Source organism: Eretmochelys imbricata, chromosome 6 (genome assembly GCF_965152235.1).
Source record: "Eretmochelys imbricata isolate rEreImb1 chromosome 6, rEreImb1.hap1, whole genome shotgun sequence".
In the NCBI taxonomy this organism is placed as follows: Eukaryota; Metazoa; Chordata; order Testudines; family Cheloniidae; genus Eretmochelys; species Eretmochelys imbricata.
Window position 1 is genome coordinate 67,668,601 of NC_135577.1, and position 23,483 is coordinate 67,692,083.

At 40.7% G+C, this 23,483-nt stretch overlaps 1 protein-coding gene across 7 annotated transcripts in view; it reads right to left on the minus strand.

Annotated features, from left to right (window-relative positions):
• Positions 1-23,483, minus strand: part of DPF3 (double PHD fingers 3) — a 221,991-nt gene that overhangs the window by 34,843 nt on the left and 163,665 nt on the right. For 3 of the 7 annotated variants that reach the window (XR_013346358.1, XM_077818754.1, XM_077818755.1), the window contains one exon: positions 21,066-21,194. Coding sequence is in view for 3 of the 7 variants with exons in the window: in XM_077818754.1 (XP_077674880.1) it covers positions 21,066-21,194 (129 nt within the window). In the remaining 4 variants the exon portion in view is untranslated. Of the gene's footprint in view, positions 1-8,892; positions 11,031-16,954; positions 18,312-21,065; positions 21,195-23,483 lie in introns of those variants that run through there. The other 4 variants (XR_013346361.1, XR_013346360.1, XR_013346359.1 and 1 more) reach the window with 3 other exon arrangements.

Consider the following 23,483-nt stretch of genomic DNA (forward strand, 5'->3'; position numbering starts at 1 on the left):
TACATCAGTGCAACTCTATTGACTTCAGATTTGTACCAGCATAACTCTGATCAAAATCAGACTGTGTATAGAAAAGTGGGCCTGATTCTCCACTGCTTTGCACCTTGGGTAGACGCAAAAAAGCTACCATTCCTGTTTGCACACAGTAAACAAGGTGCAAGGCAGTGGAGAATCAAGCCCAAGTCATACTTGCCACAGTTTCTCATGGAGCAATAAGAATATGTTCTGCTCACTGATTAGCATGTCCAGCTTTCTGACAACAGAAGGCCTGATTCATTCCTGGAGTTACACTGTTCTGAAGCTGGGGTAATGGAGTGGTGAAACAGGCCCTAACTGAGAGGTGTTAGAGTGGAACCTGACCTTAGATCCATTGAAACCATTGTCCTCTCAGAATTTTCCATCCTGAATCAAACAATGTTCTGCTTCCCTCTTTCCCAAACTGACCCCTTTTAGAGACTGCTGGCTGCTAAGCAAAATGGCTATTTCTTGCCTAAGAAAAATAATGTGGGAGCACTCAAATGACCTTGTATTGAAGTCTCAGCTTGTTACTGTACTGCATAAACCGTCCAACACTGTACAATTCCTGGGGGTGATTTAGGTCAGCGCGACCTCCAAAAAACCCAGCAGCCCGCATCACAGTGTGCATAGCATTATGGGTAATGATCTGCTAATTGCCAAAAGGCGGTTAGGCTGCTTACCAATGCCAACAGGAAAGAAACCGCCTTCAGGCACTGCACAGATTCTGTACACCAGGGCTTTCAGCAGCAGGAACACAGATCCCAATAACTAAAATGATACAACTTATAAAGTATGGCAGAGAATGCTATTGCTACTGTGCTGAGTTCCTACACCCAGCAAATGTATGTATTGGCGGATATGCTGTGTAAAGCATTCCTAGCACTGTATTCCTTTCAATACAAGATGTTTTCTGTATTTAATTGTCTAGCAAAGTGAGGAAGTAGTAAGATGAAAGAGTGGACGAAGGAGGTAGGCTGCCTGTCCAGACAGGGTGAATCTCCACAACCTGAAAAGCCAACGCATCACTTGTCTGGGGGACCTTGTTATTATCCCTCAACAAACTGCAGTGGAAAACATTCCTGCACAGCTCAGACCTCGTCACTATGCGCTGCAGGCTCCCCAGCCAGGCCAGCTCACACACCAGAGAGCTTTCAGTCAACTGGCAGGCTCACTAACCCTTTCAAAATGAGCAGTGAAGCAAAAACACTTGGTCATAAACACTAAAATAAAGGATGGAGGGTTAAGGTGGTGTTTTGTTGGGTTTTTGTTTGTTAGTTAGTTAAATCAGCTCTTCCCAGCAGATTAAACACATCTGCCCTGTAGCCTATTTACGACATTACTATCCCAGGGGAGCCAGAGATTTCCAGCGGTATGGTTATAATGGAAGGAATGCTGTAGTGTCTAAGGTGTTTGGGAAGCCATGGACTGGGTATCCATTTGTCAGTGTGTGAAAAAGAACCTTATTTTTAAAATAAATATGTTATCCACCCTTTCTATACAAGCAATAAGCCTGTCATCTGTTAGAACCAACAGTACTGACTGCTGCTGCCCTATTACCTGCTCCTTCTTCAACATCACTGGTGTTAAACTACTGTGTTAATACAAACAGACAGCAGTATGTCTGCAGGGGATCCTAGTGCTGTCCAGCATACTGATATTTTCAAGGGTTACCTTCAATGTAACAGTTTTCTAGGCATGCACTGGACCCTGGTAATGCCATCTGTTCCTGAAAGGTGGAAGAAGGGGTCCCAACCAACATTGCACTGCAATTTAGAACTAGCCTGACAAGCTGATGGGACCAAAAGTGTCACCCACATTTCAAGCACTGAAAACACCTCTTTTCTAAGTTGGTATTTTACATTCCAGGGATGATTTTTGGATAGTTTTTTATAACCATTTTGTTGTTGCTATAAAATTCTGTTTTTAAAATTCATTTCTTCACAGGACTTCCCCCTCTCTCCCACCCCTTATGAGGTTGTTTGGCTCTTTAAAAAAATACTCTACCCTACACTGTTTTGTAAGGAAGACTTGCAGTGTTGCAAGTAGAGCATTGCCCCAGAACACAATTTTTGCATGACCTTAGTATTCGTAAAAGGTGCAGGATGACAACCCTGAAGCCTCCTATTTATCCACAAAACAGGCTTTGCTACACTGACCTGTCTCAGACCTGAGCTAGAGGGACCATCGGTAGTGGTGAGAGCATCAGCTGGTTTCGAGGGCCTTTCAGTCCTTGGCTTCTCTTTAGACTTCCAACAAGGGGGGCACTAGTAGTGATGCACCACTGAAATTCCACTTAAGTCCATAGCGGCTTCAGTGGTACAAAGACCTAGTCTCTCTGAACGGGGTGATTTCACCCATGTGCCACGAAACAGCCATCAGATAAGAATGACTCAGACACAATTGAGTGGATTGGTTTTTAACTTCTGAATTTGAGGGGGGGAGTATCTTATCAGTCTTCTCAACCAACTAATTCAATTCCTAGAATGCGTTAAGAACAGCTCAGAATTAAGTTACTAGCCAGAATGGGTCCCAAAAATTCAAATCAAATGGCAAACTCCACAGAAATTATTTAAATTTCACTATTTAATATTCAATAAACTGCAGAAATAACTATGCATAAGACATTATGCCATTGCATACACAGTAACCTCATTGCTGTTACATGAGGTAACTATGTATCATACAGGTAGATAAATTCAGCATAATGAGTAAATGGCTCACAATCTACATAAACATATACTGTAAATGTAACAGCTCTGGCTTTCCCATGCAAGTCTGTTGAACCGCCTATAATTTATACTATTGCTAATATAGTCGTGTAATTGTATACTCCAACATAACTAGTGCCACATCACTCAGCTAAACAGAAAGAAAAACAATTCTGAGTAAGTTACCTCATTCATTCATTTAAATGGACTCCTTTACCTAGTGTGTGTGAGTGAGAGAGAGAGAAAATATATTATATATAAACATACTTGTCATTGATTGTAATACAATCTTAGAAGATGGAAAATAAAATTGCATGGTCATTTTTCCATTCTCCATTTTTTAAACAGTTTGGTTTTCCTCTCTTGCCAATGGAGCATTGGTCAACATGGCTGCCTTTCATTTACTTCTCCAACAAAATATCATCATTTAGTGGGAAGTGCTTAGTTAGTTAATGACATGCTGCAACCAGCAGGAGGCGCTCACACAGTGATTTCAATAAGTTATGCCAAGGTGGTGGTGGTTTCTGTTTTTTGGTGGAAAAATGGCAGACTAACATACATTCATTTGTTAGATCCCGGATGACCTTCCTCACCAGAACAACAAGTCAAAAGGTCAGTCATATTTTAGGCTTTAACAAGCTAATAGCATTCCTTTAATGTATTTAAATGATATTTCATATCACCTAAATATCACATTTGATTAAACAAGCAATTAGCAAGTGCCACAGCAGTGGACATAAATGCTTACAGTCCATTCAGCACCAAAAGGAATTACTGAGAAGAGGCTATCATGCAAATTAAAATGAAACACTATTTTATTTATTTATTTCCTTGCCCTGTTGGAATTCATTGTAGCTCTTAGGCCCCTGATGCAGTTTTATTTTTTAGCTGCTAGCAGGCTTGGTAATGGGCAGTTCTAGTCATGACAAAGGGCCTGAGGGATTTTCTCATAGAGCCTCCAGGCTTGCAAGTTTCTGAATGTCTTTGACTCCAATTAACTTTAATGGGAGTTGGGGGTGCTCAGCACCTCTCTGATCAGGTTTCTAGGGAGCTGCATCCAGGTACCAAAGAAGCCTTTGTAAGAGAACTAGTGCTGGGCCCCTTAAATACAAGAGGGCCTAATTCTTATTTACATACGGCTCCTTTACACTGCCAGAACAGAATGGCAATATTCCTAGAACAGTGTAAAAGGGGCTTTGGGGTCAGATTTGTAAAGGTATTTAGGTGCCTAGTGGGAATTTCAAATGTGCTTAGTTGCCTAACACCCATTGAAATCAACAGGGAGCCAGCTGGGAAGAGGGCAGGTGACACCTCTCCAGAGCTCCCAGACGAGGCCTGGGAGAGCAATCTGCAAGAAGCAGCTGAGGGACCTACAAGGAGCAGAAGCCTGCTGGGCACAAAGCCCCAGCTAGAAGGGCTGCAAAAGCCTGAGTTTGGAGGGAAGGCTATAAGGAAGGAGAAACCCTGATAAAGGACTGGAAAGGGGTTTAACTAAAGAGGAGGTGTATATAGCTGCTGAAGCCCACTATAAACTGAAATGACTTATTGAGCTAGGGAAGATGGCTGAAAGGTTTTGAGTGTTATGTTATAGTAATAAGCTACACCCAGAAGCAGAGCAGTATTGTGGAAACCCCAGGATTTGTGATGGAAGGAGAAAATGCGATCCTGCTGCAGAGGGTGTTGTATGAAGTTTTATGTCTGGCATATAGTGGTTTTACTGGGTATCTGTTGTTTACTGTTGTTTTACTGGGTATCTGACACTTACAAAAATAAAAACATCCACCTTCGTTACTGATCAGCTCTTGACTGCCTCACATCATATGGGTTCCTCTCACTTAAGCGAGTTGGCTTCAGTCACAGTACTTGTTACCGAGATTAGCACAAAAGTAACTAATGCCTGTTACCTGGTGACAGAAATGTTTAACATCTTAAATTAAGTCTCCAGTAATATTGACATAATTCTGGGAGTGCTCTTTTTAAAGCCTCTAATCTGTTTCAGGGAAGCTGGTTATATGTGAAGAACATGCTCCTCCTCCTCCCAAAGCACTGCATGGTGAAGTCACATTGCTGCTGATACTATGACAGAGACCCAGAGGCTGATGAGGCAGAGTGGTTCAGTTCAAGGGTTCAGTTCAAGCAAAAATGTCTCAAAGAATCACAAACATTTAGGAGAACACAGATATGAACTGGAAGGTCTCTTAGGGAATTTGCCATCAGAGATGGTTAAGAATAGCATCAAGAGGCAAATTATCTCTCTGGCAAAACCAACGGGAATATGTCCTTCTCTTGCCAGGTGGAGCTGTCCATCAGCCAGGAGTTCAAAGGAGGACTGTCCCCTTTCGGAATTTGCCAAAACTTCTGTTGCTTTCATGCAGGCAGCAACAGTTCAGAGAACTTCAATCCGTCATTCAACTTTCATTGTTCAAAATATGTCATCTTTTCCGTGCAGCTTTATAACTGGCCCCTGTCTGTAGGTCACCCAATACCACTCCATATATTTTAGATAACTTTAAACTGAAACCCAGTCAGCAGTGTGGATGATGATACTGACAAAGACAAAACTGTGCTCCAGAAATCTAGTTTTTTTTAAAAAAAGAAGGCGGCACACTTCCTTATCATGGAAGAATTAGATGCCAGATGGATGAACAATCATCCAAATCATCGTCATGGTAAGTACTTTTCTAGACACAACCAGTGCATATCATGGGAGTACAAATGCATTGGGGTCAAACAATGATGAAGTAAAGCAATGCAATAAAGGGTAAGTCCCTTGTGTCTTATCATATGATGGCCTCATCAGAACTAGGATTAAATTGTTTTAAATGTCCAGATTTGGTGGAGCAAAGGAAATCCCATTTTACAGTGTTTGCCAGGGAACAATAGAGAGCTTAAACAAATACAAGCCCCAATTCAGAAAAACGGTGCTGCTGCTCCACTGAAGTTAATTCAGTGCTTTCCTGAATAGGGACGCTTTAGTGAGTAGGGAAGTTTTGATGACTCGGGCTTCTGGTCAGGGAGCATCAAAAAGGGGAATGAGAGGTTAGGTCACTTCAAAAGAATATTAAAGGTTTTGTTTGAGGGAGTAGGGGACATGCTCCCTCATACACCATTGGTTTGATGGTTCTGATTATAATTGGGACTCACAGTTTTAGGAAGAAAATATTAACCAGAAAAAGACTTCTTGCAGGTACGGAGAAGCAGTGGGAATAAACCAGAAATTGTATACTAGTAAAACATTAATTTAAGTCAAACCAACCCACAACTTTTTCACACAGTTCATAGACTTTGCCATCACAGCCCTCAGCTATACAGCCCTCGGGATAAATCGCCACATTGATTGGGAGCAGTACAAGACTGGTGGACATGGGGAGGCAGATTAGATACAACTGAAAAAGAAAATGTTTCCTTCTCCCCTCTTTTCACCACTATCACCAGTAGGAGCACGTCTCTAGAGTAGAAAACTGAGATGTATTTATCTAACACTTTCCTACTCTAGACAGGGCGCCCAAGGGTGCAATCAGAAGTAACACTGCTCAGGAGCTTGGAGGGAACCTGAGCTCCCTTAAATCCTACATTGTTTCTGTAGAATTAAAACTTTCATCTAAGTATAATTATGTTTCTGGACCTTATGGGTTTAAAAATGCCTTCTAGATGGGAGCTCTATGCAGAGCTAACAGCCTAAAACAGGTTTCAGAGTAGCAGCCGTGTTAATCTGTATCTGCAAAAAGACAAGGAGGACTTGTGGCACCTTAGAGACTAACAAATTTATTTGAGCATAAGCAAAAACAGTAGCTCTATAGTGGTGGGAATGGATGGGGCCTTAATAAAAGTCTAAGAAGGCCAATTTAAATGCCAGCTTTCATTTCTGATCATTTTAGCGGAAATATCTAACTCATCTGCTTATCCACAATTATTGGACACAATGGCAGAGATGATGGGGGTGGAGCAGGGCAGGGAAAGATAGCCTGTATTAACTTAACAGAAAAGGTACAGTGTTATGAGCAGTGGAGTCCTGTAATAACATCTGTTCTCTCCTTGATTTGTTAGTCGCTAAGCCTGCCCTCTAGCTAAAGTTCCCTGTCTAAGAGAAAAGCGAGGGCAAATGGAAAAAAATCACTGGGCTTCTACCCATTGTCTAGGGAGATACAAGGGAAGGATTTTTCCCGGCAGTTTTCCTTTCTCCTTGTCAAGGATCAACAGCTGTGTACGGTAGTCCACCCTCTTACTGATCTTCCTGCTGGCTGCATGCTCTGTTCAGCAGCACATCAGGGAGCTGGAAATGATCTAGGATGCAGGCACATTGCAGCTGAGGAGAGGAGGAGCAGAGACTGCTATGATCAAGGATTTAGGAAGGGGAACAGGGATTTGCTATGGCAAATCTTCCTCCCTGCCCAGATATGGGGCAGGGAAGAAGAGCATCCGCTGTCTAAAATCCCTCTGGAAGAATAGTTTTGTGGGTCTGCACTCAGGTAAAGGGGGAGGGTGGGTAGTGCCTCCAAGAGTGAAGCCCAGAGAGAGGCAACTGGAAGTTGCTGGGCGAGGGGGGTTAAAAGGTACTAAGAGTCAGATCCTAGAGTTTGCTATAGTGACTCTAAGCAGCCTTAGAGCTACCCTAGTAGGCCAGCTGGGAGATTCCACCAGAGATTCTCTGCCAATCTCTCTCAGCCCCCTCCTAGCCCCAATGTATGAGATTTGCCAAGAATGGGGGGGGGCATGGCCAGAATACAGCACAATGGCACCTTGACAGCCATTACAGATGGTTTATCTTGCAAAAGCCTTTAGGTGGCTCTAAATTTTGTCAGGGGCCAAACTGGCTCCTGGCAGCTACAGTGATTGGGGGAGAGAAAAGGTGGCTTAAAAAGCATCTTTCCCTTCAAAACTTTTTTCACCAACATTTTCAAGTCCTCTCCACCCCCGATGAAGACAGGAATCAAACTAGTGATTGAAATAAAAATTACACATGTGAAAGAGGCTATACAAATGAACAGAGGATGGTAAGCTTTCCATTACTGGGATATTATTACAGGGATATTAGCTCTACTATATTGGAGGATTTAAACATTCCAGAAAGTCTCATTCTCTATGGGTTTTAGCATAATTCCTACACAGCCCTACTGGATTCATCCCTATTAGATTCTATAGAGAATTATTGGATTTTCTTCTTTTTGCGATCTGTTATTTGTCATTCAGCCCAGCTTTGGTTTCACTACTCCAGGGACTCTGTTCCCAAACATCAGAAGACCACTTAAGTACTGCTACTATTGCATGAACACATGAACACTGAAAATGCCTTCTGTAACCTCTTCTGGTAGCTGCGCGTGTGATGGTGAACAGGGAAACCCAGCAGAGTTTCAGATAAATGACAGCACAGTTACCAGAGGAAAAAGAAACAAAGAAAAACCTACCTAAAAAGGCTACTGCTCCCAGCAGACCTAAAACAGTCATCTCTCTCGTTCCTTCCCCATCACCCCACCCCAAAATGTGTGTGTGGAAGGAAAGGTTTAATCTTTACATTGTGAAACAACAAAATTAACCAAAAGCTTGAAACTGGCACCTAGATACTGAAGCGATGGCACATTAGAAATATGATGGATAGGTTCTGAATTAAAAAAAAATGATGTAACCAGTTAAAATCTATGCTAAAGGGGGCAGTGTCAAATAATTTAGACTCTGCATTTGACCTACTTTAACAGAGTTGTATTAATCTCAAGGGGATTAATAAATACACATTTAAGATCCAATGCTATTGCCAAACGATGGAAAAAACAATCATTCTTATTTACTTGGGCCCTACACAAAAGCAATATTTTAGTATCTCCTTTGCCTGCCTCCACAGAAGCAAGTAGCAAACACTGTTCCCAAAATCCAGCCAACAGAGAAAAACAAGAAAGCTGTGTTAATTTCAAGCTTCATTAGCAAATACAAAACAAAACCCAAGGACAAAAGTCATCATTTACCAAATGGAAAAGGAAAACAAAATCAATAGAGAAGGAAGTTTTATTTTAAGCCTTGAAGAGAATATTGTAAACAATGGAGAGCTTAAAAAAGTGTACGTACAGCAAGTATATCTGACAGTGGGGTTTAAAGAGATGATAGTGTGCACTAAAAAGATCTTGTGGAATTGGTTGATAAAGTAATATTTACAGAGAAATATACAATGGGGGCATCAGAAGGAGACTTTTATTTAACAAGAATATTACACAAATTAAATCCAGACCCTACAGTTTGAGAAGTTTCATTACAGTTGTGCATCTTGTTATATTTTAAAAGAACAAAACCTGATTATTTTAAAGGCAGTTTAACAACTGCAGATTTCAAAAAAACTCGCAAAGTGTCCTGCTCCTACTCCCATTGATGGCGATATAAGTTTTGCCATTGAATTCAGTGGGAGCTGGAGTGGGATCTACCAGTGATGTTACATTGCTTACACCTGCAGATTTGGTCCTAGGTGTTAAGAATGGGAGGGACTCCTCCAGATTCTGCATTCCTAACATACCCAAGATTCCCAGTGAAGTCAGCTGAAGTCTTGGGTGAGCAAGAAACAAGATGAAGGGTCAGGACCTTCATTATCATCACATATTCTACCACCTTCTTGTCAATGGCAAAAGAACAGGTTCTCCCCAGATGCCTTTGATAAATAAATAATTTAGTGACTAAGCAGAGATGACTCACTGGATGAGGCGGGACAAGGGATCTCAGGCCAGCTCTACACTATAAATGTTTTCTGGCATAGTAATGTCAGTGTGATTGTTTTGCAACATTTCTATACTGGCAAAAGCCCGGTTATATGAGCATAAAGATGTTTCTGCCAGTATAGCTTATTTTGCTTGGGGAACTGATACCAGCTTCACCAGTAGCAGCTATAATGGGAAACCTTTTCTAGTGTATACTAGGCCTCAGGTTCAAATCCAAGGCCTTCTTCAGGAGACTAGGCTGTCCTGTATCTTTGAGACACTCAAACGAGACTGCACAAAGCACTGTAGGAAACAATCTTGCTCTGGCCCCTGGAGATGGACTGGGTAACCAAATAAGCCCTTCAATTCATCTATGAATCAATACCTCTTACCAGGCTGAGAAGATGAGTAACAGTTTAAAATAAATGTATGAACTCCTTCCTTCCCACACACGCTCCATAAAACTAAATTTAGGGTTCTACACATGGCACCTCACACTTGCCTCCTCCTGAGTCACCCCAGCTGCTTATTTCTGAGGTGCTTAAAAGAAGTTCTGCATGCCTTTGGATGTCCAGGAGTTCCCAAATTAGGGCTCAATTATGCAAGGGCGCTGGCACTTGGAGTGCAGGGGACTTCCACTGGGAGATTCCACACCCAGAATGCTTGCACGCGCAGGCCCTTAGATTGCAAGCAGCTCTCAGAATGAGCTGCTGAGTTACTAAAATGAAATGTAGCACTGCTGTAAATTGAGTTGTTCCTTTTTTTTACCTCTATTTTCAGCAGCAATATTTCCCAGAACTGGTAAAGCCAAAACTTGTTTCACTCTATAGAAAAGATACATCAATATTCCTTCCAGCCTGGACACAAAAACCGAGAACAAGAATTCAGCCTTTGGGTCTGTTCTTTGCTTTTTCAACAGTATATTTGTTCAGATTTGTGCCTGCCACAGTAAAGCAAATAAGCTTTAAATATCTAACAGGGAAACAGTACCAAGAATTTAGGAGGAAGTAAACCAGAACAATCTTCACTTACCACATCCAATTTGCAAAAAATAAAAATACCCAGCACATGTATGAATGGCTTCTTTAAAGTAAGAGAGAGCAGAGTTGATCTTTATTTTCGTAATTTAAAAAAAGGTTTTCCTTAAAGTAAATATTCAGTCTTTATTTTACATTAAGTGCTTTTTTAAATTTTCACGTCTTCACAAAATTGCTTTTAAATTTTGAAGTAACCTGTATTTTAAACAAAAATACTGTGCAACTTGAGCACTTCTTTTCTCTCTTAAATATTGAAATAAATAAAATAGTTGTCTTTTTTTCAGTGTGTTGGTTTGTTTTTCAGTCATTTCTATTGTAGATCAATTCCAGTTTGACCTGGGTTTACACACACGCATAAAGGACAGTGAAATCAAGACGTTTAACAAAGAAAATGTTTTCTTTGTATTGCACAAGCTTAGGGCATTCCAAAACTTCTGAGCAGGTGCCAGCAGGCTTTCCACAGTCCAGGCTCCTGTGCCAGCTGGGATGGATTGGGCAAGGAGAGGAGAAATATCAATGCATTCTGGCTTCTCTTGGCCTTCTTCGGAAATGGCTTGCTTGAAGGATGCTGGAGTCCATGAGGGCAGGGCAGACTGCAGAGGGAAAGGCAATACAAAATAAAACTAAAAAACCCCAAACATACAAAAAAGCAATTCTTCAAAAAGAACAAAAGCAAAATCTTCCAGTTTGGCTCCCACTCCACTTCAAACTTTTAAAATATACTTAGACAAAACTCAGTTTCTATTGAATGTGGGTGTCCTAAATGAATACCAAGAGAAGTTAAATGGGACGTGAAGGGGTTACACCCAAAAAATCCCCAAACATTGTGAGCTTTTTCACTGTGAACATGTAGTTACATTTCCCCTCATTACTCATCTCCTACAACTGCTTCTTCACTAGCGGTTATGACCTTTGGCTTACGAGATCCTGAGCTGTTTTAAATTGTTATTGTAATCATTTATATAGAGCCACATGTGTATGAAAGGCAGGAACACATGTTCCCTACCCTGAGGAGTTATGTGATGCCAACCAAATTTTAGAACTCACACACGGATGTGGTGGTGACAGCCATGTGATAATTCTGGAACAAGTGAAAAACTGAATATCACACCTGCACTTCACCCACTAGTTCATCTCCCCTGAGACTAACTCCTATATTCCAAACCTCTGAGCAGTGTCAAATGGCCACTAACATAGTCTAAAATATTTCTTTCCCCAAAATGTGAAATCCACTCATCCCCCTCACCCCCAAAACTGCAATGGTCAGAGGTTCCAGGACAGGAAGTATTCAGTCATGGAGCCGTGATGAACTTAAGAGTCAAAACCGCAGCAACTATTGGTGACAGAAAGAGATGCTGGGAGACAGGGGAGTTCCCCTTTCCTTCTGGACACACCACTCATTTCTAGTTCCAGTAAATTATGAGATATCAGGCCTTAAAATCATGAAACCTGAAGTTTCAAAATTATATTATAATTTCTCTTCTTTTTCATGATACTAAAGATAGGTAGAGGGATACGAATAATAGTGCCAACTCAGTTGTTTGAACTCTAAAACATTTCAAAAGTTTTTTCCCTATGAAATATATATTTTACACACACATGAATAATTATAGCCTACAAATAAATACCAAAAAAAGGAGAAATAGGGCTTATTGAAAGCATCAATTTATGTTACAGTAAAACACATACTGGGGAGATCTTATTTAAGCAAAATTCCCGGCTGAGTCAATAAGACATTTGCCTGAGGAGTAGGCTAAGCAAAATTGATTGCCATTAGCAATGAGCCTAGGCCAAATAATTTGGATCAGGATCCACATTTTGAACACTCAGAGTTTGGGGTGTTTAGATCAGAGATTGTGTTTAGAGACCATCTCTAATGGTCATGAAAACAATTCAACAAATTATGGGACAACAGCAGGGGGAGAATGTATTCATAACAGATGGTGTCCCAGAACCGGCAGGGCTCAGCCACTGTCTGGATGCAGCTCTGATGTGTTCCACGCATCAGCAGGCAGCAATCTGAGCCTCTGTCTCCAACCAAGAACCAAAGTAGAGAGCTGTAAAATGGCAAATTTGAACTCAAAATGAGAAACTAATGTAAAAGCTTAAAGACGAAACTACATGGAAGGGGTTACTTACGACAAACTAAATACCGCATCCAGAAACAAATGAGCATCTCACATTAACTAGTGTATTTACAGTACGATTTGACTGCAGCAGCAGAAACTAACCCAGAAAGCTGACTGCTGATCCTATTGAAGCTAATGGTGAAACTCTGATTTCTGTGGCAGCAGAACACAGGAGACACTAGTTAATGTGAGCTGCTCATTTGTTTCATTAGTTTTTAGTTTGTTATATTTAGTTTGTTGTAAGTAATCCTACCTTCGTTGCTTCATTCTGAACTGCATTAGATATACAAAGAATAAAAATACAAGTCATAAAATCATTAAGGAAGGGAGAGGGAGGAAAATATGAGCTAATTTCATTTCCATCCCTTCTTTGCCACTTGCCCAAATAAAGCTCATGCTACATATTTATCTCCTAGCCATTATATCAGCTAGGCCCATGTTAATTCCCCACCTGCTTGCAGGGGTTGGATCAAGAAGCTGTGGCTCTTCCTGCAAGTGTTCTGAGGCCCTTTGGTATGCAGGAGTTGGGAGGTGCTTGGGAAGGTGCCCCCACATTATTAAGGGAACATACAAAAGCCTGAACATAAAACCTGAGAAACAATGGAGCCTGAGCTCCAGCCTGAGCCGCAACTTCAAAGCACGGTCTATACAGCTACTTTTAGAGCCCTGCTAGCCCAAGTCTGTTGACCCAGGCTGGGGAGTTCACTCCAAAATGTTGTGTAGACACACCCTGAGGTTGTAGAGTGCAACATTTCCCTTGGGGCTTACGAAATTATTTCCTCCCCCACCCCCAATTTATGACCTGGAATTCAAGTCCAGAAACTCTCTTTATGCCTTCTTGGCTTGGTCAGTGGCTTGTTTTTCTTGGGATACATGACTAGGACTGTGCAACTCCCCCACGCCTACTGAGAAGTCCATGGTGCTGGTGGTGTCAGGGACCTCCTTTTTCCTCTAGCTAATCACAGCTCCTCTCACATATTCTCTACCTTCAAAACTGAATGTGATCCGACTCTCCTCTCCCCACTCCTACAAGAGTATCAATTAGCACCCTTATGGACTTGCTTATGCTTTCATCTCTGACCTCTATGGCCAACTCTCTTCCCCTATTCTCAATCCCATGCCTCAATGCCATTCAGCACTTCTGGGTGTATTTAACTTCTATTCCAATGATCACTTCCATAGTCGCAATTATGGTCACTCTCCCAGCCTTGTTTTCACAAGGCACTGTTTCCTCTCCCACCACTACATTTTCGTTTCCTGTCTGTTATCACACCTTTTGTTCAGCATCACTGTCTGTGACATTCAATCTCCAGCGATCTCTCAGATTCCTCTACTGCCCTCAACTCTCTCCTCCCTTCCTTGTCTGCCCTGCACTCTGCATATTGACTCCATGACCACAGCCTTCAACTCCAGCTTCTCCTTCATGCTCCACTCCTACACTACACTCCCACACTGCTCAGCCTGTCCTATTAAACCCTGAGCTGCAGCTCTCTCCTCGCCTTTGTTATCTTACCATAGTGAGCACATCTGAAGAAGTCCCATGGACTACAGTGCTCTCCTCCACAATACATTTATCCTTTCTTCCTTCGTCTGTCAGGGCCAGATCAACCCAAGGAGTGGGTGTAAACACACACACACACACACACACAAAATATAGCTACTGGGGATTTTGTACACTACTGAAAATAAATGTTAGCTGGCATATTTTTATGCAAGTGCACTCTTACTGAGAGCCTTGCCCCTGCTCCGTTGCCATTAAGGTTGGCACCTAGTGGCTATGGGCACAAATTGACATATATGGTCATCAGAACTTTATTCATGAAAGTAAGCCATTATTTAATGCATTATTAATATTTGATTATCATTTGTATTCCAGAAGGGCCTGTAATGTGCTAGGCCCTGCTCACACAGACAAAGACAAAATCTCTACCCTGAACAATTTACACTTAGACACTAAAACCCAGACAAATGAACGAAAAAGGACAAAGTTCCAGCATTTCCTTTTCCCTTGTTAACCCATCTTCCACATGACTCCCATGAATCTTTTCTCCTTCAAAATATACTCTACCCTTTTGGGGATCTCTATTTATTTAAAGGAACACAGTCAAATTTTTAAAAAATCACAATTCTGTCTGAAATTTTTTTGAGGCTAGTATAATTCAAAATAGCCACTATGGCAGTGGTCCCCAAACTGCCTCAGGGGGCACAGAGGAACGTTCAGGGGGGCACGTGGCAGGGCCAGGCTCAGCTCTCACAGTAGGATGGGGAGGGGGTGCCATCCAGCCACACAACTAGCTCTGACCCCAGCCGTAACTCCACTCTGCCCCCTGCTCCACCCCCAGCCCAGATCCAGCCCCAGCTGCAGCTGCTTCTCCCCCCTGCTCCGCCCCCAGGCCAGGTCAGCCTCTAGCCCCAGCTCCTCTGCCATTCCCAGTTCTGCCCCTGCTCCACGTTCAACCTAGGTTCCTCTACTGAGGAAGCCTTGGCTGTGCAGTAATGGGGGGAGGGGGGTGCAACAAGAAAAGTTTGGCACCATTGCCCTATAGTATGATAACTGTAGCAGAAGGAGATAAGAAATAACATTTTCTTCTCTATTTTTTTTTAGTTTGTTTACTTTGTGCATTTGACAGCACTTTATGAATAATCAGTTCTACTGCTTCCTTTGTATAGGCAGTGTCCTCTGTTGCTTGTGTGGCCTTTAACACCGCAACAGGAGAGAGAAAAACATGTTTTAAATACAAAGTTACAAATGTGACTGAAAATCCATAAACATTAGCTGGAGTGGACAGGGAGAAGGGCAGGTGTAGTGCGAAAAAGTACTTTAAACTCATTTTTTGAAATATATTAGATTTCAAGTTCATAGCATCCTTTTAAGTCTTCAGAACTACTGGACCAGATTCTGCTCTCAGCTACATTGACACAAATCCAAAGGAACTCCACTGACTTTATTGGTATTACTCTGGATTCACATTAGGGTCAGTAAGAAAATAATGTGGCCTATGTGTCTATTCAACTGTGGACTCCATTCCATGCTATCCTCCACCCTGACTTCCATTCCTTCAGTCTTCACATTATAATGTCTGATTCTTATATATATATATGAATAAAATAACAGATAGATAAGCAAAACAATGACTACAAGGCTATTATTCTTTCAGGGATTTGAGATAATCAGACAGCTCTGTTCTTGCGGCTCGCCATCAGAAGCAAGATAGAATTTAAGCTTTTAATAAACACAGAAGAGCTTCACAAACTGCAGACTGTAGAAACAAAATATTAGAAATCTATTCCATGTATTTGTTCAAACAAAACAATGATTGTGGAAAGAGTGAATGTTAAAGTTCATGTTTCATTGACATGGTTAAGTCAAAATACCATTGATCTGACATTTGATCGATTATAATATGACTTGACACAGCAGTGGGAACATAGCCCAGTAGAATAACAACAGGAAAAGATTACTAACATGGGGATGCCTTAAAGGAGACTTTCTTTGGGTCACACATGCATTAATATATACTATATATAAAAATACAGATTTATTTTGAAATTTTATGCAGCATTATCTTCTACAAAAAGGGCAGATTCTTAATGGAATCCAGAAGTCAATGGCATCACTCCGGATTTACATCTGCATATCTGATGGCAGATTCTGGCCATTAGTTATTTCATTTCTGATGTCAACTATAAAGATGCACAGAAGCATCACACCCAGATGTCTAATAATAAAATAAGGATTAGAGTTTATTTTAACACTAGATTGTGGCAAAAAGACTGAAGGAGCCATAAAATACCTGTTACAAACTGTGCTATGCTGCCCCAGCAAAAGAAAGAGAGTAATGGAAATAACCAGCCCTTTTTGGACATGATTTACTCAGGAACTAGAAGAATGTACACCCAAAGTCTACAGTGCATGGATGTGTTTCTATCATGAGTTTTGGTAACATGAATACACCACTCAAGCTTCCTTCTTGGGGTGAAACTCTGGCTCCACTGAAGACAATGGAAATGCTGTCATTGACTTCAGTGGGGTCAGGATCTCACCTTTATGGTTTATGTTGGCACTATAAAATGCCAAAAATATATCCTTACCCCTAATCCTGCAGTCCTTACAATGAGAGCATTGCTTGCATTAGGACTGCAGGGTGGAACCTACACACTTAATGTCTGGGTATGCTTTATTCCTGGTTATACGTATTGAGCCAAAGCTTGCTCGGACAAAACTCCCATTGAATTAATAGGGAACAGGGTCTGGCCTGCTGTACATAACACAATCACACAGTTTACTTTAAAGGACTTACTGCTATAATAAAACAGTAAATGGTTTGTTGAAAATCCATAGCACAGAGGGTTCACAGTGGCTGAAAAACATTTCTGTTGGGACATACCTTTGAAATCTGCCAAATGGCTCCTCGGTCCTGGGACAGCCGCTGGGAGGGAATCACTCTCTTCTCCATTGCCCTCAGGACTTTAATGAGTATTGCTTTGGTTTATTTCAAGAGAAGCTATTGAAAAACAACACAAAGTGCCTCACAAGACACTACAGACAGAGAAAAATCTGGGCAACAAAATGTGTGTGTGAATTTTTTAAAAAAAAAAGAAAGAAAAATTTAGGTGAGGTATTTTTCCTTTTAATTTCTTCCATGATTCATTCCTCCAGCTGTTTTGTCTTTGCAGAGCCTGTGACTTGCCATTTATATTCCATCCCTGTGCTTGGAAATTGCTCTCCATGAGGTGAAAGGTGAAGAAGAGAAAAAAAAAAAGAAAAAAAGCCGCACGGAGTGAGGAGGAGATGAAAAGGTGGGGGCGGGGAGGAGGAGATCTCTTACGAGTGCAGAGGTGTCCAGAGGAATAATGGAAATGTGTTCCTCAATGTCATGGTCTTCAGAACTGCTTGCGTTTTCAAGCTGCTAAAGGTGAGTGGTACAGGAGTACGCGAGGGGGAGTCACAAATTCCACGCGCTACAGTAAGTGCAAAATCTCACATTGCAGAAGTCATCAAACCAAGGGCTTCATTGTCATCTCAAACAATCCACCCCACAGTGGTTTTTCTAGAAACAGTTCTAGTATCAAGTAGATGTCCATTGCTTTTTTGTTTTTTGTAATTTTTTATTTAAAAAGTCTTTTTTCCAATAATATATAGAATATATAAATAATAATAATAATAATAATAATTAAAAAAAATTATTTGGGTTGGGTTTCTGCTCTCCAACCCATTTGTATTTTTGTGGTTTGCTGATATATATTAAAAGATGAGAAAATCAACTCTGCTCATTATTAAAAAAAATACTAAATCCACATTTCAGGTTTCCAGAGAGAAAGAGGGGGGAGGAGAAAGGAAACAAATTAAAATGAAAAATAAAAAGTGAATCAAAACTTTCTGTCTCTTTGAAGTAGTTGTCTAGGTTTTATAAGTTTGTGCTTTCAGTGTACACACCCAAAGGGGAAAAAAGGGATCTAAAATTGAAAAAAAAAAGTAGTAATAATAATCATAGTAGTAAAAAGGATAGAAAATCGCTCAAAGAGTTTCTGTGTCTGTTTAGTTATTTTAGCAGCCACCCTTTTTATTTGTGGAGGGAGAGCTGCTACCATGGCCGCCTCCTCGGCTCAAGAGCGGCTCTTCCGCATCATCCTCATCAAAGCCGTGAAAGGTCGAGGTGTCGCTTTCCGATGTGGAACCGAACAAGTCCTCCGTAGTGCGTGCTGGCGCTGCTTCCTCCTTCCTGCCTTCTCTTCCCAAATGAGCTGACATGTATGATGAATATATCAGCACATGGGTTAAGCAACAGGCATCATCATTATTTTTTAAATCATCATAATTATCAAACAATGCAGACTATCAACCTGGTAGGTGTGTGTGTCCACAAATCAACAACAACATAGGACAGTAGAATAGCAGTAAGAAAAGGTAAAAAGGGGTTGGTTTTTCTAAAAACCTACAATAACACAGATGCCCGTAGGTATGGCAGCGAAAGGGTTAATGTTGTTTTCCTCTCTTCAAGAGACATTAAAACTATTCTCTCTTGATTACTTTGATCAGTTTTAAAAGATTTTTAGACCACATAAATAATTAGAAGCTGTTAGATTTAAGCACAATGATTGTCCTTTAGATTGGCATCAACTGTCATGAATTTACTGCTGTAGAATAAGAACTTACTAGGTATTTCATCAGTATTGCAATGGGATAGGTTTTTAAAAAATTCTCATCCCTATCTCTTCCTGTCCCTGCCCTAAAGTAGCTCCTTTGAAGACAAAGTGAAAAACATTTTAAAGACTAAATATTCATTAAATTAATATATTCCATGTTAGAAATTCTATGGAGTCTCTTGTGAAAAACAAAAATGAATCTACACCATCTAGCCACTAAAAATGCCAGAATAAAGAATGATCTGCTTTGGGGGACACTTGAAAGTTTAGGAAGTCTTTCAGTCCATTTTTTCCATATAGGGTAAGAAATCCTCAGCATAGACATCAGGAGCAACAAACAACAACAAGAAAGCTTTAAAAAGAGAAGTTAAATACTGAAATCTGTAAAACTGAACTTTTTTCTGAATCAAATGTGATATGTAATTTGCAGTACAGATGTCAGAATCCCACTTCAAGAAATGCAGGAGAAAATATGGCCCTTGAGCCCTAGGAAAATGAAAGCCTCATGTTTGGTAGGGCCGGGAGGTTTGTGGTGCTATTCAGAAGCACTAACTAACATGATGATACACCAATTGCTTGATCCCTTAAGCTGAAGGAAGCAGCTCTGTTGCAATTATACTGTATTTCCTAAGAAACAGACTTAGAATCAAATCCTGTACCCCAAAAGGAAATGAATATAATAAAAGAATCGGTAAGTAAAATAATCACTTCATAGGGATGTGATTTGACTGACTGAATACCGGGAGGAAACAAAAGAATGCACATGGCCTCTCCTCCGTTTGTCTTTCATCACCAAGAAAAGTAAAGACGGCAGCCACCAGTCATTAATATTATAGCTTAAAAAAAATCTATGTATAGTTGCACTTTAGGCATTCTCATCATACATCTATCACACAGATGGAGAACCCTTGTAAATGACTCAGGTGGATGAGAATTTGTTAAAAGTGTTTAATGGAATTGTTCTGGGGGGCTTGTCCACAGATAGGATACAACAGCTACATGGGGCCTGATAATCTACTTTGCAATACAACAAGGACACCAACAAACTAGTGTATCTCAGTCATGTTCTGAAGTTAAATATGAAATTACAGTAACAAATAGCTACGTGACAGAACATTTGGATCCCTGTCATTGTGCAAGATTGGGGTAACACTGAAATGAGTGAGGCTAGGAAATAACACCCAAGATAAAAGGGGAAAACGGGAGTCATTTTCCAGTATGGCAGTGTAGACAGTGTAAGCTTCTTCTCCTTTATTATGAAGCAAACACAAAAAGACTTATGTTAGTGTCTGCAGAGCACTTGTAGCAAAGCCCCTTAGAAGACCAAGGGTTGCCACTGGTCCAGCGATAAGTAATTGTTTTCAACTCAGGATATCTTCAAAGGTCAGAACAACTGTAGAGGACATTTGCCATCTAGGGCCCAGTCCTGCTCCCTTTGAATTTGATAGGAATTTTGATATTAATTTCAATGGGAGCATGAGCAGACTGTTATTTCAGTCCCAGAACACTCTGCATTATATATCAGCAATTATGCAACACACACTTTCCAGTGAATAAAGAGCAGAAGTAGCAGCAATTCTAAAGGTTTCAAATTTCATAGGTTTTTTTTGTTTTCAGATTTATAATCCATGGCCTTTCTCCCCCCTTTCCAAAAAATCACAACAATTGGGAAATTTGAATTGGAGATGGAATATGCTGTTGTTAGAGACCCCATTCCCTTCCATAGCCAAAAATAACAGCTCAGCTGGGACAAAAACAAAAAAGAAAAAACAACCAACAACCCAGAAATAAAGACAGCTCAGGATGGGGAAAGATGCAACTTCCTAAATTTAAAAAGAGACACAGGAAGAAAACAGATAAATAAAAACCTCTTTAAACAGAATTAATGATAGTCATCTTGTAAGAGAATAATTCTTGACAGCTACTGCCATTCCTACCCTGTAATTTCCCCCCTCTTTCTTTTTTGGATGAAGAAATGCATGAAATGTGTAATCAATGGAAATGCTCATCATGCAACTTTCATAAATCTTGAAAGTAATTTACATTTGTAATTACGGGATTTGAAGACAGAGCCCATCCTTTAACATTGTCATAGGATTTTCTCTCTCCATTTAAATAAGAACAAGTATGAGTACTTATGTTCATGGCAGCCAATAAATACAATATAGCATTATATAGATAGATACATAGATTATATCATAATTGTCTTGTTAGCCCATTAGCAGAACAGAAACTTTGACAACCATCCTTCCCCACAAACAATAAGCAAACTACCCCAAAACATCAGAAAGAGCAAAAAGGGAATCACGCTAAATTGTTCATCTTAGAAAGTTGCAAGGAGGAGTCACCTACCCGAGCGTCCACAGTCTGAGCATGACACAAGCTCCTCTGGACAGCCACTTTTTTTGTTCATACTGGAGCCTCCAAGGCAGAAGTCACAGTAGTTGTTGGGAATGATAGCCCCGTCTGGTCCTTTTTGGGCTGCAGGCAGGTTAGAAATCATTTTTTACTTAAAGAGCACACACTATGTACATTTCTCCCTTCTCCTCTTCGCTGTCACGTTAATTTGATGACTTTGGTGACAATAGCCTTCCCCAAATATTTTCAGTTAGGGTGACAAGCGAATTGTACAAAACATTTTCATTTTAAGTACATACATACCAAGGCACAGAGCTCTGAGGCTCTTCTGAACATCCTGTTCAAATGGGCATGGCTGGTGTGCAATGTCCTGCTCTCCCTTAACAGGTGGAGAGGTTGTGTTGATACTGAGCAATCCAAAGTGTTTTACTTTTTTTTTCTTTTAAAGAAACACTGTCAGCTTAAACATTCTATTTTTTACTCTACAATTTTTTACCTACACTTATTTGATTTTTATAAATAACTCTTAGGATTTCTATAACAGAAAGAATTAGAGGGGGAAAAGCATTCTCTCTTTCCTTAGCTTGTGTACTTTGTGCCTTTCACAGCACTTTCCATACAGTAAATGTCACCTTTTCCTCATATAATCAGTTAGACCCTGATCCTGCACTGGAATCTGCTAGCAATCACTGTGTCCATACAGAATCCCAAATAAATGGGGTACCTCTGCTAATGGACCCACAGGCAAAATCAGAGCCTTAGCCAGTATTCCCTGTCATTTTTCTTTTGCACAGCAACCAGGGAAGAGAAACAAAACAGAAAAAAATTGTAAATCCACAAAACACCAAACTCACACCAGGATTCCCAAAAGTTTCATGAACTGTTGACTGAACAGGTCTGTTCAGGTCATATTCACGGGTCTGTATCTAAATCAGGTGCAGTTTGTCATTTCAATTAAATGTGATGGTGTTTTCAACAGAGGCTTTGTCTACATACAGATTTATACCTACTTAACTAAATCAATACAAGACATTTTAAAAATGGTTTAAGGGTTTCCACATAAGGGTTTGCATCAGTTTAACTAAATCAGATGAAAAAAACACCTTTCATCAGACCACTGAGTTTTTGTGCGGAAAAGACCTAGGCTCCACCGAACACATGTGGTTTAAAACCAAAAGAAAAGGATCTCAGAAATCCTGGCAAATTAACCTTCAAATTCCACAGGGCTCCAGTTCAAAACACATTTTTTAAAACGCTGGGTTTGGCTAAACAGGTTCGTGTTTTTCTTAAAGCCCGAGCTCATGGGGGCAATCAACTTGGTTAGTTTTAAGAGAGAATTGGACAAATGTATGAGTGCAATTGAATTATGGGGTTGCTTGTGATGGTAGGGGGCAGGACTCAGTAGCCGGGGGCTCACTGCCAGTTTACGTCTTATTTTCCTAAAGCTCATGCTTCAGGATTTCAACTGTCCACTGGCAGAGGTCATGAAGGGATTCCCCCCCCCCCCCCCAGTGTATGCTGGGAGGTGTTTTTATCTCCTTTCTGTGAAGCATCATGGATTGCCATGGCTGGAGATGGGCCACTGAGGGGATGGGCCAGAGGTCTGAGATGGCACTAAGTATTCTCTCTCAGGTACTTGGCTGGCTGGTTCTATGCTCAGGGTCTAACTGAATGCCATATGTGGCATTGGGAGGGAATTTCCCCCAGGTCGGACTGTCAGTGACCTTGGAGAGTTTCCCCTTTCTCTGCTGCATGCGGGTGCAGGTCACTTGCTGGGATAATCTGGGTATATCTCATTTAATCATTTCCCTGTCATTACGGGGGCCTCTAGCACTGGTGCACCTCGGTCCTGCCTATTCTCTCATTGTGGCACATAACAGCCTAGTCTGCTGTGGGTTTCATTTACTTTTGTCTCATGTCCATTGTTGGGTTTAGTGTGTGGGTGCTGGGTGGTGTTGGAGGCCCGTGATATACAGAAAGTCAGACTACATGATCCAGACTACATGATCTAGAGATCCCTTCTGGGCTTAAACTCTGTGACTCCTGGAGTCATATGAATATCTGAGCTTTTATTTAAAAAAAAAAAAAGCTTCTAGTCCTCATCGTTACAGAGAATTTTTGTCCCTGTTATGCATTTCAAAATTAGAAATGTTTCAGCTGTACTTGAAAACATGAACCCCAGGGGCTCATGAACCAGAAAGCAAATAAAAAGAACTCCATATTTACTTTTTAAATTTCACAGATTTTATGCCAATCTCAATTTTTGGGGCCTGACTCATGATTTTTAAATGTGTGGGGTTGGCAACACTGCAAAGAAGACGCCTAATTCTCCATTGCTTTGCACCATCTTGTAGTCCTTTATATCTGTGCAACTTGAATGCAAATTGTGTGTAAAATCCTACCATGCAATGA